The sequence below is a fragment of the Solea senegalensis genome, linkage group LG13 (assembly GCF_019176455.1).
Source record: "Solea senegalensis isolate Sse05_10M linkage group LG13, IFAPA_SoseM_1, whole genome shotgun sequence".
NCBI classification, from domain to species: Eukaryota; Metazoa; Chordata; class Actinopteri; order Pleuronectiformes; family Soleidae; genus Solea; species Solea senegalensis.
The window spans coordinates 18,575,920-18,598,554 of NC_058033.1; the positions used below are offsets into that span (position 1 = coordinate 18,575,920).

Consider the following 22,635-nt stretch of genomic DNA (forward strand, 5'->3'; position numbering starts at 1 on the left):
TTTGCTAAAATGATTCTAGATAAATAATAACTTTTTTACAATCAATAGATCTGTCATATGATTATTTCCTATAGAATGATAACCAACATTGCATTTCAGTCATCATCTAACCGCTTTATCCTCCACCAGAGGGTCGCGGGCGATAGGCAGGGTACACCCTGGACAGTTCGGCAGTCCATCGCAGGGCCACACACACAGATAGAGACAAACAACCATTCACTCTCACACTCACTCCTATGGTCAATTTAGAGTGTCCAATTTACCTAATCCCCACATTGCATGTTTTTGGACTGTGGGAGGAAGCCGGAGTACCACGCACACACGGGGAGAACATGCAAACTCCATGCAGAAAGGCCCTTGTTCCAACCGGGGCTCGAACCCGGGTCTTCTCGCTGCAAAGCGAGAGTGCTAACCACTACACTGCCGTGTGGCCCACATTGCATTTTTTCATGTAATAATCTACCATCAATTGTATGATAAATGTGATGAGTCATGTAAAATACTTTGATTAAATGTAGCCTGTTATTATCAAAAATATAGGCAAGGCAACTTTATATAGTACATTTTAGCACAAGGTGATTCAAAGTGCTTTACATAAAATAAAATGAAAATACAACAATTCAACATATTGCATCTGGGACAAAATACAGAAGTAGCACAAATACAGCATGTAAACATGTAAAAATGACAGGCTTAAATTAAAATTATGTCAATTCTATAACAATTAAACAGCAATTGGCCATGCAGGAAATAAATGAAAGCTATCCCATCGATTTGCATAACATTCAGTTGATAAATGTGATGAATATCACTTTCTAATATAACTACTAGGGCTGCCAAACGATAAAATATGGAGAATTTCACATACATTGCAGTGAAACAATAATGCTACTTTAATTATGTTCATATGAATGTTACTTATTAGGGTTGTCTTTTCCTTTTAATTTTAGGGATTTGGTTGCATTAATAAGTCCACATAATTGATTAGTTTAAAACAAAAACCATCAAGAAATCAATTGGTAGATTATTGTCTACATATATTTTGTCCCTTTGATGGGGGATTTATATAACATGATGATGCTGAAATACTTCATTTTCTTTGTCACTTACGCATTCAGCCTGTCGGCAATATTCTGCCACGCCACGTCCCTCGCTTTATTGATTGCCGCGGTATTGCCCTTCTTTCGGATTATGTGGCTGTAATCCTCATATATCTCCATGGAGAACATCTCTGCACGCTTGTTTCCCTTGCTTTTCGGCATTTTTCACAGTTTTCGTGCTCGACTAGAATGGGCTTTTTATTTTCCCTGTGGGCGTGCACAAGTTGAGGCTTAACAGTTGAGGCTTGACTAAGCGTCAGTTGGAGCCAGCTGATTTCACTTGATGGAACGACTTGGAGCTAGATTGGGAAGTGGAGCTTAGTCAAGCTTCAAGCTTACACCTAAGTCTGGCAATTCTTAGCTACGTTGATGGAATACCCCCCAGGAAAACAAATATTCAAGCTGTTTATGTTTAGAAACACAAGTGTCACATGGTGGTTGAGTCTCTAACAAGTGGAGCGTTGCCGTGGTAACTGGAGGGAAGTGAAACAACACAGTGTAACACCACAGTGTAGAAAAACCTAAAGATTTTCTCAGAGTAAAATTACAAAAGTATTTGCATCAAAATACAATTAAAGTAGAAAAAGTAAAAGTGTGAGTAAAGCACAAACCTTGCAGTTCATTCGTCATCAATCAAGAAAAGTAGAAGTGGTGTAACAGGAAGTGGACCTTAAAATAATAAAGTGATTTGGTTACTGGTGATTCCACCACCTCTGAAAACTGATAAATCCTCGTCATCCGAATCTTCCTTTTGTTGTTGTTGTCGTGGAAACTGCAGAGAAAAAACAAAGATTATAAACAAAATCAAAGGTCAAAATTTGTCAAAACCTCGCACTTGGTGATTCGTGTACTTCCTGTTACCAGTAGGTGGTGCAGTGACTGGCTTTTATAGGTTGTTATTGTGAACTGACTGGACCTAAAAAGCCTGTTCTGACTCCAGTCTGACTGAAGTGTGTATGTGCAGTAATCGGACAACGAAAACTGAATTATTGTCTTCGTCAGACTTTTACCGTGATTTTAACGTAAATTGTCATTTGCTGGTGGCTACTCTCTAGCGCCACACAATGGTCACTGCAAACACTGACATACATGAAGGGTGAGAGGAGCTGAGTTTTCCATGCTTTTATTGCGACATGTTAGCATGTGATTAGATTAAAGTGACACTAAACTCGTCCGGAGCACGACATTGTCGCTAACTGAGCTGATAAAGAATGAACCCAGATTATCATTGTTATTGTTCAGTTTAAATAAAGAGCGTTCAAACCTCAGCACAGATAAGCTCCTCCCACTGCGGCGTCCTCAGCCTAATGTCCCTGCTGACGAGAGGACTCTTGTCAACAACAACAACAGCAACAGCAACAGTAGCAAAAACAGGGGGGTATTCCATCAACGTAGCTAAGAATTGCCAGACTTAGGTGTAAGCTTGAAGCTTGACTCCAAGTCGTTACATCAAGTGAAATCAGCTGGCTCCACCTGACGCTTAGTCAAGCCTCACCTGTTAAACCTTAACTTGTGCACGCCCACAGGGAAAATAAAAAGCCCATTCTAGTCGAGTGCGAAAAATGCCGAAAAGCAAGGGAAAAGAGCGTGCAGAGATGTTCTCCTCAGCGGAGCAAACCCTCCTCATGGAGGTATATGAGGATTACAGCCACATAATCCGAAAGAAGGGCAATACCGCGGCAATCAATAAAGCGAGGGATGTGGCGTGGCAGAATATTGCCGACAGGCTGAATGCGTAAGTGACAAAGAAAATTAAGTATTTCAGCAGCATCATGTTATATAAATCCTCCATCAAAGGGACAATATATATGTAGACAATAATCTACCAATTGATTTCTTGATGGTTTTTGTTTTAAACTAATCAATTATGTGGACCTATTAATGCAACCAAATCCCTAAAATTAAAAGGAAAAGACAACCCGAATAAGTAACATTCATATGAACATAATTAAAATAGCATTATTGTTTCACTGCAATTTATGTGAAATTCTCCATATTTTATCATTTGGCAGCCCTAGTAGTAATGTTAGAAAGTGATATTCATCACATTTATCAACTGAATGTTATGCAAATCGATGGGATAGCTTTCATTTATTTCCTGCATGGCCAATTGCTGTTTAATTGTTATAGAATTGACATAATTTTCATTTAAGCCTGTCATTTTAACATGTTTACATGCTGTATTTGTGCTACTTCTGTATTTTGTCCCAGATGCTATATGTTGAATTGTTGTATTTTCATTTTATTTTATGTAAAGCACTTTGAATCACCTTGTGCTAAAATGTACTATATAAAGTTGCCTTGCCTACATTTTTGATAATAATAGGCTACATTTAATCAAAGTATTTTACATGACTCATCACATTTATCATACAATTGATGGTAGATTATTACATGAAGAAATGCAATGTTGGTTATCATTCTATAGGAAATAATCATTTGACAGATCTATTGATTGTAAAAAAGTTATTATTCATCTAGAATCATTTTAGCAAATCAAGCAATTCAATGGAGACGAGGACCCCTATTACAGTAAGTGAATGCAGGTGACAGAAAATCCATCATCTATCTCCTATCAATCAGAGGCCCTAACCCTTGTTGCATCAAAAGAATGATGATCACTTTAAATTTCCTTTTATTATATTTTTTTGCTAATTTGTTTAATTTTGTATTTATTTGTGTCTTATTTTTTATTATATTTTATTTTGGTGATAATGTTCTTTAATGTACTTAATAATATATATTTATTATATTTATATATAATATATAATTAATAGTATAAATAATTTCTTTAAGTTGTGTGTCTCTGTTTCTGTCTATTGGACATTCTTTGATCATAGATGGTGCTGAGCTTCACTTTTAGCCTGCTACAGACCAGGTTTGCCTGGCAGCATAAGTTACCATGGTTACTTGGCTGGCATTCACATTAGCCACCTTGGTGGAACAGGGTTGAGGCTCAGATTGATGGAACGGAAACCTGAGCCACAGTTATGGCTTAGCCATGGTTGAGGCTTAGCCAGAGTCATAGTTTCCATGGTTACTGAGTTGGGGCTAATCTCAGCCTCTTTGATGGAACCGAACTCTCACTCATATTAGCCAGACTTGGCCATTTAAGCTTGGCTTTGCCTTTAGCCTGCTTGATGGAATACCCCCCAGCAGCAGCAACAGCAACAGCAACAACAGCAACACCAACAGCAGTGACAACAACAACAGCAACAACATCAACAACAGCAACAGCAACAGCAACAGCAACAACAGCAACACTTACCGCCGCAGAGTGACTCAGTCTGTCGAAGCGAAACCTGAGGTTTGATCGCGGTGAGTTTTTATTTCTCATGTCTAAACACAAACAAACACAAGCACGGTGAACTCTGACCCGTGTTTCCAAAGTTGCCGCCGATGAGAACAATTTCACAACGTGAAGAAAGAGCAACAAGTCGTGGAGACACAGTAACGTCTCTGTTATTGGAGGTGAATAGGCGATACTTTGAGACAAACACAGCAGGTGATGTGTGTGTGTGTGTGTTACACTAAACCTGTAGGGCTGCGGCAGACGATGAGCGGAGTTGAACTTTGACCCTCTGCAGCCTGAGCGACCTGAGCGAACACAGAGACCCGATTGAACAAAGAGCAGAAAACGTTCATCGTCTGTAAACGTGTGCAGTCTCACCAGGTGAGTGTCCTCAGTGGACACGCTGAAGCTGCAGGTGCTGGACGTGGATCTGGAGATTTTACTGCTCTTCTTCACGTGAAACCTGCAGGAGACGAGAAGAAGGAAGGAAAGAACGAGGAGAAGGTGGCAATGATACGCTGTTAAACCAGCACAAAAGAAGAAGAAGAAACAGAGGATCTAAAACTAAGCCCTGAGGAACACCATGCGGAAGCATCTTATCAACGATATATTTGTCGTATTTCTGCCGATATCTCTTGCTTTCCGACTGTAGATCAAACGTAAAAAGACTTCCTGAAAACATGCATTAATCTCAAACTTCAGCAGCTGAGAAGAGTTTGGTGACGTTAAAAGCATTTATTCGCAGAATTTGCACTCACCTGTCGCGTTGTCCCGCCTCCGGGGAGCTGGGATTGGACGGCAGCTCTGACTTCACCTCCAGCGTCGGCTGACAGCCGTCGAAGCTCCTCTGCTCACTGAGGAGACTGAGGCGATCACGAGGTCAACAACACGTTAAAGTTTAACGCAGAAGAAACGAATGAAGAAAAACAACTGTTCACCTTCTCTGGTTCTGTCTCTCTGTTTGGCTGTCGACGCTCAGCAGGCGAGGAAAAAGACCAGAGCGGCGCTTCACCGGAGACTTCACGTTATACTGACATCGCACACGCACACACACACACACACACACACACACGGACACACGTACACACGTACACAAAACACACGTAAACACAAACACACGCACACAATTTTTGGACTCAAGTGTAAAAGTTTGGCACTCAGTTGTTGAATTTGTGTGTGATGTAAATATAAACCTGCGCTCACCTCTGTGCTCAGGTGTGCCAGACCGCCCCCACTCAGGCTAGTGGGCAGACCGGCCCCACCCCTCGACATTGTTTCCATGGAGACACTCCGCCCTCGCATCGCCCTCTGGAACAGACGACAAATGTGGAAGAATGAGGAACACACGCAGACATTTCTGCACAGCGATGAACAGTGGGACAAACGTAGTAAACACCTTGATGGACTCCAGCAGTCCTCCGTGGGCGTGGCCGTTCTCGACTCGCTCCTCCTCCTCCACGCCTGATGTCATACCCAGCATGCTCTGGGAACGTATGTGCAGCTCGTCGTGGAGGCCGTCCAGCAGGGCGGCGCGAGTGCGCTCCTTCACAAACAACATTTGAGAGAGTATCTACCACCTGTTGGACACCATACGACAGTTTCTCTCGAACATGACTAAGAACCTGAATATTTTTCTCATACTTTACCAGTTTTACTTTTACAATAATTCTTTTTGTGTTAGGTTCTCCCACACCAAAGTCCAGAGAGAAAATCAGTGATTTTAACATCAAATTAAGTTCAAATGTGACCAAAGACAAAAGTGACCACACAAGGCAGCAGAGGACCAGCAGCTCCTGTGTCCCCTCGAGCTAAAATCCCTGATTTTCTAGGTGGACTTTGGTTTGGGGTGTGAGTTTCTCTGCATGGTGAAGGCGTTTTCACCTCCAGTCGGGCGAAGCGGTCGCTCTTGTAGCACGACACCTCAGCGTTGATGAGCTTTGTGAGAAGAAACTCTCTGAACTCTGGACCCTGAAGGAGAAATAAAGTCTTGTTCATGTGGTTAAATATTCACAGGTTTCATCAAACATCAAAAACTCAGACTCACCTTCTTAAAGACGGCAGGATTGGGGAGGGGCGGGCCAAACGGAGGAACGTCTTCTCGCGCAGTGACGGACACCTGTCAAAGAAGTGTTCATCATGATGGATTCATGTGAAGAAGAAGAACGTGAGGAGGAAATGCTGACAGGAAATGATGACCTTGTATGTGGTGACATCAGAACCCAGATCCTCCACCTGCACGACGACAAAGGCGTGGAGGAAGTTGGAGGCGATCATGTCGGGGACGAAGGGCGTGGCTTCCTCTTGAAATACGACCGCCACAATGTCATTTCCAATGTGACGTTTCCTCTGAAGCTGAGGAAGAACAGGACTATAGAACACACTGAGCGCTGTGCAGTGATGCATGATGGGTGTGCTTGCAGTGATCTACCTGCTGTGTGTCTCCCTCAGTGAAAGGCAGCTTGGTGGACACATGGAACATGATCTCCTGCCGTCTGTGGACGGTGTAGACGGACTGAGAACCTGTCTGACCGTGGGAAACATCCAGACCTCCTCGAAACCTGTGGACAGATCAGGCACCAGATAGGTTTTTGTTTTTTAATTTTAGTCAGCATCATGTGTTCATCACAGGATGAAACACATTTCGTTGCATCTGAATGAGACTGTGATTAAATTGTCTGTGATGTTGTGAGACGTTCACCCTCTGAAGTCCTGCAGATCCACAGTTTCTCCCAGAAGCTGCAGAAACTCTGTGAACGCTGACGTCTCCTTGTTGTTCCTGAACAACTCCTCCTCTGAAACCTGACAGACAGATGACATCATGACATGTCATCACATGACATGTCATCACAATCAGTCACATGACATCACAATCAGTCACATGACATCACAATTAGTCACATGACATCACAGTCAGTCACATGTCATCACATCACAATCAGTCACATTACATGACATCACAGTCACATGACGCGTCATCACATCAGTCACATGTCATCACACATTCATGTGAGTGAGACAGTCACGTATGTCATTAATCACATGTGCACCTGTTCAAATCTCTGGTAAATGACTCCGAACTTGAAGGTGTTGTTGACCTCGTGCTCGTCGTAGTTGACGATGAGCTGCGACGCCTGGACACAGACGGACAGGTGAGTTTGACAGAAATCTGTCCAACGTGACAAACGCGTCTCACATTCAGAGGACGGACGTTCAGCGAGGTCTCACCTTCGGGTAGAGGACGGGACTGAAACGCAGAGCTGCTGCTTCATCACACAGGAGCTTCAGGAGGAAGGACACACACGTTTGGACTCGACCTGTCAGACTGTGTGTGTGTGTGTGTGTGTGAGTGTGTTGTACCTTGGCTAGCTGTGGCACACTAGGAATGTCAGGCAGGTCACTCAGTGATAATCTGTGATAGACACTTTTCAGCCGAGACCTGAAGAGACAAACCAGAAACTTGTATTTTCTTGAATAACCTGCAGGGGGCGACTCCATTGGTTTGTATACAATTATATGAAAATGTGATGATATTATAACGTCAGAAAACATTTTCCCAGACTGTTATCGTCTCATCACGAGTTTCAGCTCTAATTCAACACAGCGTGACATCATGACATGTCATCACATCAGTCACATGACATCATGACATGTCATCACATCAGTCACATGACATAGTGACATCACATCAATCAGTGTGAAGTAAACACTTCCATGTTGCACACATGTTTGTACCTGATGATAATATGGAGGTGCTCATCCTCCTCCTCTTCCTCGTGTCTCACTGACAGCAGCAGAGTTCCCACGCTGCTGAGCGCACAGGAGAAGTTTAGATGTTCCTGAGAGAGAGAGAAACGTCAGAAACGAGTCAGACGTGACCCCGTCTCCAGGAAATTACATGAACCAGTGAGAAAGCATGCTAAGACTTTGATACAACACATCCTCGTAACTCACCCTGCCCAAGAAGTGTTTCCTGTACGCCCGCACAGCTTTGTTCTTCACCTCCAGATGGTACCCATAATCCTCTGCGGGTGTGTCTTCTTCCTCTAATCCTCCCCTCAAACCTCCCCCCTCTTCCTCTTCCTCTGCCTCCCCTGTTGTGCTCTCCAGAGAAGTGGGAGGAGCTTCAGGATCTTCGATCCAGTAACCTCCAAACACAGGTAGGATGACCTGAGGGTACGGGGGCCCCCTTTCCAACACCTACACACACAGAAGATCTGGTCTGTGACATCACATCCACATTTCAGCTGTGGAGTCATTAGCTAGCTGGAAGCTGGAGTGTTTTGGATTAAAAAGCGACTTTAGGAGTTAAACTATTTGAGTAAGACGTGACTGATGGTCATCGCTTTTTGCCCGTGATCCGGCATGAGTTAAAACATCAAAACACACATGACACGACAAGCTAAATTGGTTAACTATCGCAGTAAATGTCAACTTGGTGCTGATAACGCCAAGGCTTGGCTACGTCTTGACTACTAGCTCTCTCTGGATCGTCTTGCCAGGAACAGGAACGTTTGCACCTCGTCAACAGATCACAGTGTAGTTTTGTGGACGGCAGCCATGGATACTCGCTGTAATGATCTTGTCAGATTTTTTTTAAAGATGGCACATTTGATTCTTGTGCCGGACGTCGCGCTCATGACTCTTCCAGTGATGACACTCTCTGACCAATCGGTGGCCGGCTGTCTGCTGACGTCACATTTTAGTATCGGGGCTCATCTCACTTGGAACCTTGCCAGAGCGGGTTCCATATAAAGCACCAGGTACCAGGTCCTATCACTAATGGAAAAGCAAAAAAAACAAACGAGTAGAGCCGAGTTGACGAGGCAAGTCGTGCTAGAACGAAAGAGCGCCCTAAGCTTCTTAGAGGACCTGGAACTAACCTTGTAACCGGAGGGTTGCTCATTTAAATCCTGGGAGAAGTCAGGGGCTAAGATGTCCCTGAGCAAGGCACCACCAACCCAAATTGCTACTCATGCAAAGATGTGTGCTGCCCATGTCTGCGGGGCTTAGACACTCTGTGTTTACAGGAAACAGACGATGATTTGATGTTTGTTCTCACCTCCTCGATCCTTGGGTAAGGAATGTAGTCGTCCTGAAAGAGAGACACGGAAGGTTTAACAAATACTCAAACACACACACACACACACGCATGAACGTCTTGAGTGATTGAGTCTTGAGATGAATGTCCAGACACGGAGTTTTACTTTGGACACACTTGAATGTTGAAGAATCTGAAGAAATCTTTGGTGCTTTCTTAGGAACATGAGCAAAAATGAAATGACACAGCGGTGGGTGGATGAACGCAAGAACAGACAGATGGACAGATGTGAGGACAGTCAGATGGACAGATGTGAGGGCAGTCAGCTGGACAGACGTGAGGACAGTCAGATGGACAGACGTGCCTTCTGTCTCTGAGGGATTGTCTTCATCTTGGATGCTTCCGGCACCTGCTGCGTCCGTGTCAGGAAGAGACAACAGATATAAATGTGTCTTGAGACGAAAGGTCTACAAATATTTTCTTTTGTAATTTTTACAGAAGCAGAGATGTGTCTTCCTTTAGCTCTTGTACTTTGTAGTCTAGATATGAGGAAACTGGACTTGTTTGAGTTTAACTGAAGAAGATTTACTTCTCCTCCAAAAGGCATGACTGAAAAACTGAAGGTTGAAACCTGAGGGTGAGTCTGGTGAATTCTGGGTCTACCCTGGGGTAGGTTTTTAGAGTCCTATGAATTCTGGGTCTAACCTGCAATAAGTTCCTAAAGTCCAGAGACATCTAGGTCAACCCTGGATTATGTTCTGAGAGTGCAGGGTCTGAGTCTACCCTGGGGTATGTTCCTGGGTCTAACTTGAGGTAAGTTCTTAAAGTAGTCCAGAAATGTTTAGGTCTAACCTGAAATGTTTTTAAAGTCCAGAGAATTCCAAGTCTACCCTATGGTACATTTTGGGAGTGCAGGTAATTCTGAATCTACCCTGGGGGTAAGTACAGAGAGTTTTGGGTCTACCCTAGAGTAAGTTCTGGGACAACCCCGATGGTATGTCTGGTATGAGTGCAGGAACTTGTGGGTCTATCCTGTGGTAAGTTTTGGATCAGACAAATCAGACAAAATCAAGAAACAGGATCACATGGTTTCACCTCACACCTGCAGAAGATTCAACTCTTACCTCCATTTTGTCCATCTGGTCAAAGAAGTGGGCCGACTGGAGACAATGAGACAGACAGACAGACAGAAGTTAAATATTAAGTTGAGTTTAAGGGTTTTATTTGTGCACTTTTTATGCTTTTTTCTCTTTGGAGCTCCCCCAACATCACTGTAAACATCTATCTCAACATATGTACGTGTGTGTGTGTGTGTGTTACCTTCATGGTGGGGGGTGCAGTACGTGGGGGGGAGGGGGGGCAGTCTGCCAGAGGAACATTGGAAATAGTCAGTAGCTCCTGTTTACTGAAACAAATGAAAATGAACAATCAGTGGCAACGATTTACTGTAAATATTGATGAGTCACTCTTGGATTCACACACTCAAGTCCAAACTGCTGAGTCATATTGGGAGATCAGGGATATGGATTTGGACACTAAAGAAGTATAGAGGAGGTTCATTGGGTTTACGCGGTGGTACAGTGGCTGCCCCGCTGACTTGTTTATTGTGATGCGATGGCGGTGCAGATATGACCTTGATGGGTTCAGTGACTGGACTAAATGCGGTGGCGCTGGGGGACGTCCTGTGGCAGGAGGACACAGCTGTGTGTCCTCTGGACAAAGACACCTCCACAGGCAAAAGAGTCAGTGACTCCATGTACATTTGGCCTCCGGTGTGATGGCGACGTGTCAGACGTCTTGCTGAGGTGTTGACGTCGTCACCTCCAGGATGTCGGGGAGTTTCTGCAAGTAAAGGTTTTGGTGGAAGAAGACCCTGGAGTCTGTGACCCGAACCCGACTGAATATTACAAACGTTTATCTGCAAAAATAAACAGCAGTTGTCAGTTTTTGTTGCTATTCTGACAGCGTGTCTGGAGAAATATGTCTGTAAAATCAAATCCAAGATAACTCTTAACATATTGACTTGTTTTCTTTTATGATACCGTGTACCATGACCGTGAGTCTTTGGTACTTTGACATTTCTCAGATGTGATATTTTGTTGTGCACAGGAATGCGATCAGGTTCAGACACTTACTGACCTGATGAGACCTGCCTACGCAGTAATGGTCCGTGTACCGAATCCTCACTCACTTTTTCCTTCTACTGCTTTATCTGCATGAGAGTCGCTGGTGGCAATCTCAGCTGACACAGGGCGAAAGATGGGGTCACACCCTGGACAGGTCGCCAGTCCATCACAGGGACACACATAAAGATAAAGAACCATTCACTCTGATGGTTGATGTAGAGTGTCCAATTTGCCTAATCCCCAAATCTGCATAATCTTGGACTGTGGGAGGAAACCGGAGAACCTGGAGAACCTGGAGAACTCGGAGAACCCGGAGAAAACCAACCCTGAGGTAAGTCCAGTGAGTTTTGGGTCTACCCTGTGGTAAGTAGAGTCCAGTGAGTACTGTGTCTGGCCTGGGTGAGTTCTAGATCTACAGTACTCTGGGCTATGTTCTGAGGGTCCAGTGAGCTTTAGGTCTGCTCTGGCCTTACTGAAGACCCTGATTGGGATATGTTTCCTGTATGATAACATCATCAAGCCCTGAGATCATGATGAAATCATGATGAGCTCAAACCTCCAAATGACTCATTGCTATCACATGACTCACACACACACAGAAGGAACATGCAAATCCATGCAGAAAGACCCTCATTCCAACCGGGTCACCACCCCGAAGTCTTCTTGCTGCAAAGGCAAGAGTGCTAACCATGACACCAACCCTGTGGCCCGTGATACCGAGTACTGATTACATCATCATGCACAAACATCATTTTAACAACCCCCCCCACCCCTTAAGTCCAGCAGAGACCTGATCCAGAATCCCAAAAGCCCAGAGTCCAGGAACGTATGGAAAAGGTCACAGTGACGCAACGAGATGATGAGAACGGAAGGAAAGGAGACAAGAAAACCCGCTGAGAGAGGAAAGGTCACGCTGTGTGTGTGTGTGTATACTTGTACATACATCTTTGTGAGGACCATAATACATACAGACCACAGGATGCCAGGGTCCTCACGTCCTGGAACACCGTACGATCACCATTTATGGGTTAAACCTTGGCTGTAGACTTTGGTTTAGGTTCAGAGTGAAGGGTTTAGTTGTGATGGCTACGGTTTTTGACGGGTTTCACATCAGGTACAGATTCGCCTTGGAGGTCTTATGGCTAGCATTATAGTACGACTGTGTGTAACACAGTTTAAGTTCAGGGTTAGGAAACGTCTACAACGTCTCTCTACTACAGAAGGACAAGAACGTGTGTGTGTGTGTGATGTCACCCTCCTGACCTTCAGTTTAAAATAAAACCAGTTTCATTTTTAACCAGATTCTCAGCTGGTTTGTTATCAACACTGACAGCTGCGTGTCAGAGACACTAACATCATTTGCAACACACACACACACACACACTCCTCTAGGCATTTTGCCGTTACAGAAACACGGACACATGACAGAAACACGGACACATGACAGAAACACACATGACAGAAACACGGACAACGACAGAAAACACATGACAGAAACATACATGACAGAAACATGACACATGACAGAAACATGGACACATGACAGAAACACGGACACATGACAGAAACACGGATACATGACAGAAACACGGACACATGACAGAAACATGGACAAATGACAGACGGACACATGGACACATGACAGAAACACACATGACATAAACACGGACACATGACGACATGACACGGACACATGACATGGACACAACAAACATGACACATGACGACAACACATAAACACGACACATGACATAAACACGGACATGACAGAAACATGGACACATGACAGAAACACACAGAAACACGGACACATGACAGAAACATGGACACATGACAGAAACACGGACACATGACAGAAACATGGACATATTGAACATGTGTTTCGTCCTGCAGGTAAAACCTGATCTGTCTCTTGTGACAGTCATGAATGCTGTAGCCTCCAGGGGGCACTGTGGTGTCTCATCACACACCACACACCTGCAGACCTGCACTGACATCTGTCAACAACAACAACAACTTAAAAACAACAGATTCAGACGGACTGTCTGCCCTTTAGCTGCCCACACATGCACGCACACGCACACACACACACACATGCACATAAAAATAACAAAACAAACTCAACATGTGTAAACATTAGACAAGTGTTCTATATAATTGTACTATCACATAAACACATGAGAAATTATGACACAATGGCGCGCGCACACACACACACACACACACATGCACAGATGGAAATACCAGACTCACCAGTGCTCATGCGACATTGTTGCGTTGCTGTCGGTAACTGAGCATCTCATCGAAATCTAATATAAAACACCAGTACTCTCTCTCTCTCCCTCTCTCTCATACCCCCCTCCCCATACCATCAGGACGACCATCAGTATTGTGGCACCTTAATCACTTTGGAGTGGGGGGGTGAGAGCGGGAGAGAGAGGGAGGGGCAAGAGGAGAGAGAGAGGGGGACAGATGGAGGACAGCAGGAGAAGTGAGACAGAGTGTGAATTGTTATTCAAATGTCCTGCCACTGATCCTTCTGATGGTGAACGTGTGAACTGTTATGATAACAGTGTGATATGAAACAGCTGTTATTGTGAAACTGTGACAACAGCAGTGAAGATTGTGATAATATATGTGATAAATCTGATTAAAACTGTGATAATACATGTGATAATAAATATGACAACTGTGATAATAAATGTGATTACTGTGATTATAACTGTGATAATAAATGTGATAACTGTGATTATAACTGTGATTATAACTGTGATAATAAATGTGATAACTGTGATTATAACTGTGATAATAAATCTAATAACTGTGGTTATAACTGTGATAATAAATATGATAACTGTGATAGTTAATGTGATAATAACTGTGATTATAACTGTGATAATAAATGTGATAAAAAATGTGATAACTTTGATAATAAATGTGATAACTGTGATAATATATGTGATAACTGTGATAAATGTGATTATAACTGTGATAATAAATGTGATAACTGTGATAATATATCTGATAATATATGTGATAAATGTGATTATTGTGATTATAACTGTGATAATAAATGTGACAACTGTGATAGTTAATGTGATTATAACTGTGATAATAAATGTGATAACAAATGTGATAAATGTGATTACTGTGATTATAACTGTGATAATAAATGACAACTGTGATAGTTAATGTGATAACTGTCATAATAAAAGTGATTACTGTGATTATAACTGTGATAATAAATGTGATAACTGTGATTATAACTGTGATAATAAATGTGATAACTTTGATAATAAATATCATAAATGTGATAGTTAATGGGATAATAACTGTGTTAATAAATGTGATAACTGTGATTATAACTGTGATAATAAATGTGATAACTGATTATAACTGTGATAATAAATGTGATAATAAATATAAATGTGATAATAAATATCATAAATGTGATTACTGTGATTATAACTGTGATAATAAATGTGATAATAAATATGACAACTGTGATAGTTAATGTGATAATAACTGTGATAACAAATGTGATAAATGTGATTACTGTGATTATAACTGTGATGTGTCTTGACAACTGTGATTATAAGCTGTGATAATAAATGTGATAACCGTTATAATAAATTTGATAAATGTGATTACTGTGATTATAACTGTGATAATACATGTGATAATAATATGACAACTTTGTTAATAAATGTGATAACTGTGATTATAATTGTGCTAATAAATGTGATAACTGTGATTATAACTGTGATAATAAATGTGATAATAAATATGATAATAAATATAAATGTGATAATAAATATAAATGTGATAATAAATGTCATAAATGTGATTACAGCGGTATGCTTTGTGATAATAAATATGACAACTGTGATAGTGTGTGATAATAACATTGATAATAAATGTGATAAATGTGATTACTGTGATTATAACTGTGATAATACATGTGATAATAAATATGACAACTGTGATAATAGAAATGTACGATAGCTGTGATTATAACTGTGATAATAAATGTGATAACACGATAATAAATGTCATAAATGTCTTGATTACAGATAAATGTGATAATAAATATGACAACTGTGATAGTTAATGTGATAATAACTGTGATAATATATGTGATAATAAATATGACAACTGTGATAATAAATGTGATTACTGTGATTATAACTGTGATAATAAATGTGATAACTGATTATAACTGTGATAATAAATATAAATGTGATTACTGTGATTATAACTGTGATAATAAATGTGATAACTTTGATAATAAATGTGATAGTTAATGGGATAATAACTGTGATAATAAATGTGATAAATGTGATTACTGTGATTATAACTGTGATAATACATGGGATAATAAATATGACAACTTTGTTAATAAATGTGATAACTTTGATTATAATTGTGATAATAAATGTGATAACTGTGATTATAACTGTGATAATAAATGTGATAATAAATATAACTGTGATAATAAATGTGATAAATGTGATTATAACTGTGATAATTAATGTGATAAAACTTTGATAATAAATGTCATAAATGTGATTACTGTGATTCTAACTGTGATAATAAATGTGATAATAAATGTGATAATAAATATGACAACTGTGATAATAAATGTGATTACTGTGATTATAACCGTGATAATAAATGTGATAACTGTGATAATAAATGTGATAACTGTGATTATAGCATGATAATAAATGTGATAACTGTGATTATAACTGTGAAAATAAATGTGATAAATGTGTAAATGTGATAATAAATGTAAACGTGATAATAAATATAAACGTGATAATAAATGTAAATGTGATAATAAATGTAAATGTGATAAAAAACGAAGATAACTGTGATAATGAATTTATGAATTTTACAAACTGAACTTTTAAAGTTATTGACTGTGGGTGGGGCTTCAGTCTGAGGGCCTGCCCACATTGCATTTTTTTGTTGTTGAGCATAGTTTTTCTTTTTTTGTCACTCACCGAGCTCTGAGCGCACCAACTGTGGATTTATCAATCCTGCAGAGAGAGAGACAGGGAGGGAGAGAGAGAGAGAGACATGCTGTTATCACTGATAACACTACTGACGAGTTCCAGCAGCATACTCCATTAACCTTAGTAACCTGTGTGTGTGTGTGTGTGTGTGTGTGAGGCTTCAGCAATAAAAATGTATTTATTGAGGAGCTACAGCTGCAGTAAATCACACATTTCATTTCACTCTCTCTCACACACACACACACAGTTATTATTAAGTTCACAACATTTATTTTAATGTCTGTCTTTGAAGAACGAAGGACGAACAGCGTTTGTTTACATTAAACACACGCATGTCAGGAAGGAAAGGAAAGATAAGTGTCACGGCGGGAGTCAAGATCTTGGACTCAATTGCACAAGAACAGAAGCAGGTTTCAAAAGGTTGTTGACCAGGTCAAAACAAAACTCAGGGAGGGAGCAAACAGGCTCAAAAAATCCTCAAAAAACATAGAAACGAAATCTACAGCCAAGCTGTGAAAACTAGAAAACAAAACTACTTTACTTGCTGCAATATTACCATGAACAGGGAAACTACGAGATACAAACACTCGAATCAATAACTTGGTCTTTTCTGAATACTCAACCGTGACACACTAATTCAATTCAATTCAATTCAATTTTATTTGTATAGCGCCAAATCATAACATACATTATCTCAAGGCACTGTACATAGACAACATCAAAGAGAGCAGAGAACCCCAACAGTTCACACAATGAGCAAGCACTAGGCATCAGTGGAGAGAAAAAACTCCCTCTTAACAGGAAGAAATCTCTGACAGAACCAGGCTCAGAGATGTGCGGTCATCTGCCTCGACCGGTTGGGGTGAAAGGAAAAATGGGGGACAGTGGAGAGGTGGGGGACAGAAAATGGGGGGAGAAAAAGGACAAGAGGGAGATGAGGGAGAGACAGAAGAGAGAGAGAGGGAGACCAGCAGCCTCCCATTCTACTCTTACAGACTCTGGGAACCACAAGTAAACCTGTATTTTGTGACCTAAGTGGTCTATTAGGGTGATAGGGTAAGACTAGGTCCTTCAGGTATGAAGGGGCCTGACCATTAAGTGCTTTGTACGTGAGGAGGAGGATTTTAAATTTAATTCTAAACTGTATGGGGAGCCAGTGTAGAGAAGCTAACACTGGAGTTATATGGTCTCTCTTTCTAGTTCCTGTCAGAACTCGTACTGCAGCATTTTGAATTAACTGAAGGATTGTAACAGACTTGTTAGAACATCCTGCTAATAAGGAGTTACAGTAATCTAATCTAGATGTAACAAAAGCATGAACTAGTTTTTCAGCATCCTGTAAAGACAGAATGTTTCTAATTTTCATAATGTTCTAATTTTCATGTGTACTAACAACTGACAATGGGAGAGTGAAGCTTTTAAAGGTGCAGGGGTAATTATCACCAGGTGCAAGTGGTTACTAATCAACGGGACATGGTGAAGACAGAGACAGTGAACACAGACAGTGGAAACCCATCACCAAAATAAAACAGGAAGTGACATAACAAAACTACCGTGAGTTTCAGTGACATCATAGTGAGGGGGCTGAGCCAAACTGAGGTCATTGAGTTGAATATAGAAGTGTTTCAGCGGCCGCCTGAAGCTGCTGATGCTGCTGCTGCTTCTGCATTATTAAATACTATAAACTGAGGCAGTCAGGAGGATGGAGGGAGGAGACAGGAGAGGAAAGGAGACAAGAGAGAAGAGAGAGGGGCGTACGCTGAAGGACAGAATGAGGTGAGGAAAAGGAAGAGAAAATGAATAAAAAGGAAAGTAGAGAGGAAGGAGAGAAACGTGTATCACAGGAAGGAAGAATGTAGAGAAGGAAGGTAGGACGTGTCAGAGGAGTTAGTGAAGGAAGCAAAGGACTGGAGGGAAAAAGGAAAATGTCAGAAATGAAAAATGAAAGTCGGGACAGAGGGAATTTAAGGACATTTGTACTTGATTCCATTGTAAGTCGCTTTGGATAAAAGCGTCTGCTAAATGACATGTAATGTAATGTAACATTTGGAAGAAGAGAAAGTGGCCGCAAAGGAAAGGAGTCATGGCAGGAATCAAGGAGGTGTTGAAGGAAAACAAAGACAGAGGAAAAAGGAAGGATGTGATGAAAGAGGAGGCATTTAAGGACAGGGGGAGATATGGTAGGATGTGAGCAGGTGTACGAGGACAGAAGGACGTGAGGAGGACAGCAGTGAATGATTGATTATCTCACTGTGAGAGAGTAAACCACACGACCAGCAGCTCCAGCTAAAATCACTGGTTTTCTCTGTGGACTTTGGTGTGGGAGAGTGAGTGAGTTTCCTGGAGGAAAAATTGGTGAACACAGAATGGGATTAAGTGACGCTCACTATAATCTCAGCAGACTGAACTCGACAGATTAACGTCGACAGTGTGGAAAGTTTTCAAACCTCGTTGAAAAGAAGTCACATTTTAACTCCACCATTGTTAATGTTCACAAACACACACACACATACCTGGTTATTTTACTCACGATAAACAAGGATCAATTTGTTTTTTGGTGCCAAAATAATGACATTACAGTGACATGTCAGTAATGTCACTGCTCAGGCTGTTAATGAGGTGAAAAAGGATGAAGCTCTCTGTCTCTTCCTCTCTTACCCTCCGAAGCCGCCGAATGACACGCTCCTCTTCCTCCTCAGCATGATCCCTCGCTCGACCTCTTCTCCTCTTTGTCTTCTTTCCTCTCTTATTGTGTCTGGGTTTTCCTCCTTCTCTGTCTCTCTCTGTCTGTTTCTCTCTCGCTCTGTCTCGTTCTATCTATCTCTCCACCAATAAATACGACCATCTCTGTCTAACACCGTCCTTAATAAGCTCTTACTGGCCTCACTCACTCATTCACTTACTCATTCACTCACTCCCTCACCCTCCCTCTCTTAATGTTTCTCTCTCTCTCCTTGCTCTCGTTCTCCCTCTTCAATCCACCGCTCACACACAGCAAGAGAAGGGGCGAGAGACATAGAGAGAATATAAATGTTGGTCTCTCTCTCTCTGTCTCTCACTGTTAGACAGACTTTTCCAACAGGAAACTGAAGTTTGTAAACCACTCATTCTCCCTCCTCAAAGTCCATAGAGAACTACGCTAAAAACTTAGACAGACACTCTGGGAGGCAACAGAAAAAACTTTTAGAATTTTGACGGCAGACTGATCATTTATCAAGAAAACATTTTTGATAAATAAAAGTGAATGTAAGGAAACCGCTGCGAGCAGGGTTCAAACCTGCGCGGGGTGACCCCATTGGATTTCAAGTCCAACGCCTTAACCACTCGGCCAAAAATGGGGCAAAAGTGACTGTCCGGGTGGGGGAAAGAAAAAAGGAGAGAGGAAGGAAGGGGGGAAAGAGGGAAAAAGAAAAGGAGAAAAAAGGAGCAAAATGTACACAATATCCATGTCTTCTCTACTCTCTTGTCTTCTCAACATTGTTTACACAAACTTCTGCACTTATTGCAAGGTTTATCATGACTTTAATTTTCATGTCTCTTGCGGGATTTGAATCTGTGCTGTGGCAACATCCCAATGTACCACAGCGCTTTGGACATTCCTAAAGTCTACTGTAGGTGGCAGCATGCACCAAAACACTGTATAATTGTAAACATAAACTTATTAAATTACTTGGTAATTTTTTATTATATTATATATATTATTTTTTCTAGTATCTACTAAGGAAGTACTTAGTACTTCCTCATTGTAACTGTCTTTGAGACAGATTTCATTGTTATAAACTGGAGTTCATTAAGTGTTAACATTAATAAATAGGAGACAAAAAGGGCTGTACATTTATGCATAAGTGAATTAAATTATGTCTGTATAATAATTTTAATGTCACTTAAATACCTTGAAGTAAGGTCATTTTCTTTTGAAGTGCATGCTCACATGACTGGGGTCAGTTTGAGGTTAAACTGAGGGATTGTGGGTCAGAAGCGGGAACACTGTCATGGAGACAAGAGGTTAAGATTTCGTAAGTTTTCTGCACTGTGTTCAAGAGGCACACACGGTAATTATACTTATATTAATTGTCATATGTATTTAATTTTTGGTTTGTTAAAATAAGCCTCAATGGACTCATATGGACTTTTATGTTTGTATTTATAGTTTTCACGGTGTCTTATGATTTATTGATGTCGACGGCGAAGGAGAAGAAAATAAACAGAAAATCAAGACAGCTGTACGAATCTTGGCCTTTTTGTTGAACCTGTGTAGCTACACTCATGTTTCCCGCTCCTTTTTCTGGTAAAATCTGTGCAGCACAAGTGAATAAAACAAACTCCAAATTGAGCAAAGAAAGTACTTTTCAAAAATCTCAGGTGTCAGGTTTTGTTAACAAATTTAAAATGATTCTGCAAGTAATTCTGGCTTGACACTCACACTCACTGTCATCCTGTTTTTCAAGTGGAAATTAAATAAAAATGTGAAGGCTGTTCTTGGCTCAAATAAAATTTAATTTATTTGAACAATATTGTACCACACAGTAAGTGTAAAACTAGAAATTTATTTGAACAATATTGTACCACACAGTAAGTGTAAAACTAGAAATTATTTGAACAATATTGTACCACACAGTAAGTGTAAAACTAGAAACCATCTGCGAACAGACAGACATGAAGAGAGACTGAATATCAGAATATTTTTCAAAAATAACAGACACAAATTTAAAACAATACCAGCATTCACTGACATTTCGTGCCGCAGCTGGTAATAATATAACAATGACAGCAACTACTTTAAACTGTTCTTCCACTGATCCAGTGTCAGTCCTGAGGCTGGACAGTACCACCGCCCCTTCAGCTGGGTGTGTCCAGTCTTTTTATTTTTTTCATGGCCACACACTTTTTTCATACCACTACACTTGCAGGTGTAGTGGTACTTCCTGGGAAGCTTCCTGGTCCCACTCAAATATACAGGAGGAAAGCTTGGCGCAAAAGATGCCATACAACGGGTGGTGTTCTGTAGTGAGGCCGCAGTTAAAGCGTTGCATAAAGTGGAAGCTGTCCAAGCGCACTGCAGACCTCCACGGGCGAAAGAACTTGACCACTGAAGACACACCTGTGAAAAACACCCAGTTATAATTACATAGACCACAACACCTGTGTGTGGTTACACCTTGGTTAAGTAAATTCAGGTGCTGCCCAATTGCCAGTACCACTACTCCCCCAAGTGGCGGGAGTGTAACAAAAATACAAATAAACACATTTAATACAAATGGCTCTAACAGCGTGCGTGCCTGCGTGAGTGAGTGAGTGCGTGGCACACAGTTTCTGAAGCATATATTTGTTAATTTTATCATTTTAACCCACCTGACTGGCTGCAGCAGTCCCGGTCAACATAGATGACCTCAGGTTCAGCTTGGCCCGCATTCTTGTCGCGAGTGACGATGCCTTGGCACAACTCTTCCAACCCTGAACCTTCACCCGTCGTCAGAACAGAGTTCAGAACCTGGCCAAACTCATTGCCGATGTTTGTCATCCATGCAGCACTGTCCCTGATCCCGCCAGCCAGCTTCTTGGTGATCTGTAAAACACACATGCTACAGTGACTCATCATGGCTTATTAAATAATTTCACCTACCTTATGGAAGCCACAGGAGCACCGAAGGCTTCTCCCAAACAGATCCTTTGTATGGCTCTGAAGGGGACAAGCATCTATTTTGTCCAAGGCCTTTTTCCATTTCTTGACCCCTGGCCGTTTGCCAGTAGAGAAATGAAATTTTCCCTGGGCATATTTTATGCAGATGTCCCGCCAGTAACTGTCTGGTTTTCCTGTCTTAGTCATCTGCAAGCATTAAATAGCTTGTAGGCTATGTGTACGTACATACAGACACAGAGCGGAGGAAATTATACATGTACGTATGTATGTATGTATGTATGTACATACAGTATGTACTTGTATATTAGAGCTGCAACTAACGATTATTTTCATAATCGATTAATCTGTCAATTATTTTCTCGATTAATAGTTTGGTCCATAAAATATCAGAAAACCTTAAAAAATGTTGATCGGTGTTCG

At 41.2% G+C, this 22,635-nt stretch overlaps 2 protein-coding genes and 1 non-coding gene across 7 annotated transcripts in view; 1 reads left to right on the top strand and 2 right to left on the bottom strand.

The window, feature by feature from the left end:
- Positions 1-1,364: 1,364 nt before the first annotated feature.
- LOC122779173 (rap1 GTPase-activating protein 2-like) lies at positions 1,365-19,306 on the bottom strand. Of its 5 annotated transcripts, XR_006361521.1 has the most exons (26): positions 19,233-19,306; positions 16,563-16,598; positions 10,751-10,835; positions 10,555-10,590; positions 9,795-9,842; positions 9,452-9,484; positions 8,344-8,589; positions 8,125-8,228; positions 7,750-7,828; positions 7,618-7,671; positions 7,440-7,523; positions 7,091-7,191; positions 6,821-6,950; positions 6,589-6,744; positions 6,437-6,508; positions 6,274-6,360; positions 5,789-5,935; positions 5,596-5,700; positions 5,331-5,422; positions 5,151-5,255; positions 4,771-4,855; positions 4,637-4,697; positions 4,369-4,439; positions 2,365-2,416; positions 1,712-1,872; positions 1,365-1,573 (listed from the first exon to the last, which is right to left on the bottom strand). XR_006361521.1 is itself a non-coding variant. In XM_044041300.1 (25 exons), exons 1-24 carry the CDS (start codon positions 19,274-19,276, stop codon positions 2,405-2,407), a joined length of 2,070 nt encoding a protein of 689 aa, XP_043897235.1. In that variant the 5' UTR covers positions 19,277-19,306; the 3' UTR covers positions 1,447-1,872; positions 2,365-2,404. The 5 variants fall into 5 exon arrangements, 4 of the variants coding, with proteins under 4 accessions (XP_043897235.1, XP_043897234.1, XP_043897237.1 ...); XM_044041300.1 differs by having other exon boundaries at positions 1,447-1,872; positions 2,365-2,413; XM_044041299.1 differs by having other exon boundaries at positions 1,447-1,872.
- A 521-nt stretch (positions 19,307-19,827) lies between these two features.
- Positions 19,828-19,915, bottom strand: trnas-uga. Its single transcript has one exon. It is a non-coding gene; the product is annotated as a tRNA-Ser (tRNA).
- A 2,445-nt stretch (positions 19,916-22,360) lies between these two features.
- Positions 22,361-22,635, top strand: part of rxfp2a (relaxin family peptide receptor 2a) — an 11,077-nt gene continuing 10,802 nt past the window's right edge. Inside the window, exon 1 of the mRNA XM_044042321.1 lies at positions 22,361-22,371. Coding sequence (XP_043898256.1) covers positions 22,361-22,371 — 11 coding nt within the window. The remainder of the gene's footprint in view (positions 22,372-22,635) is intronic.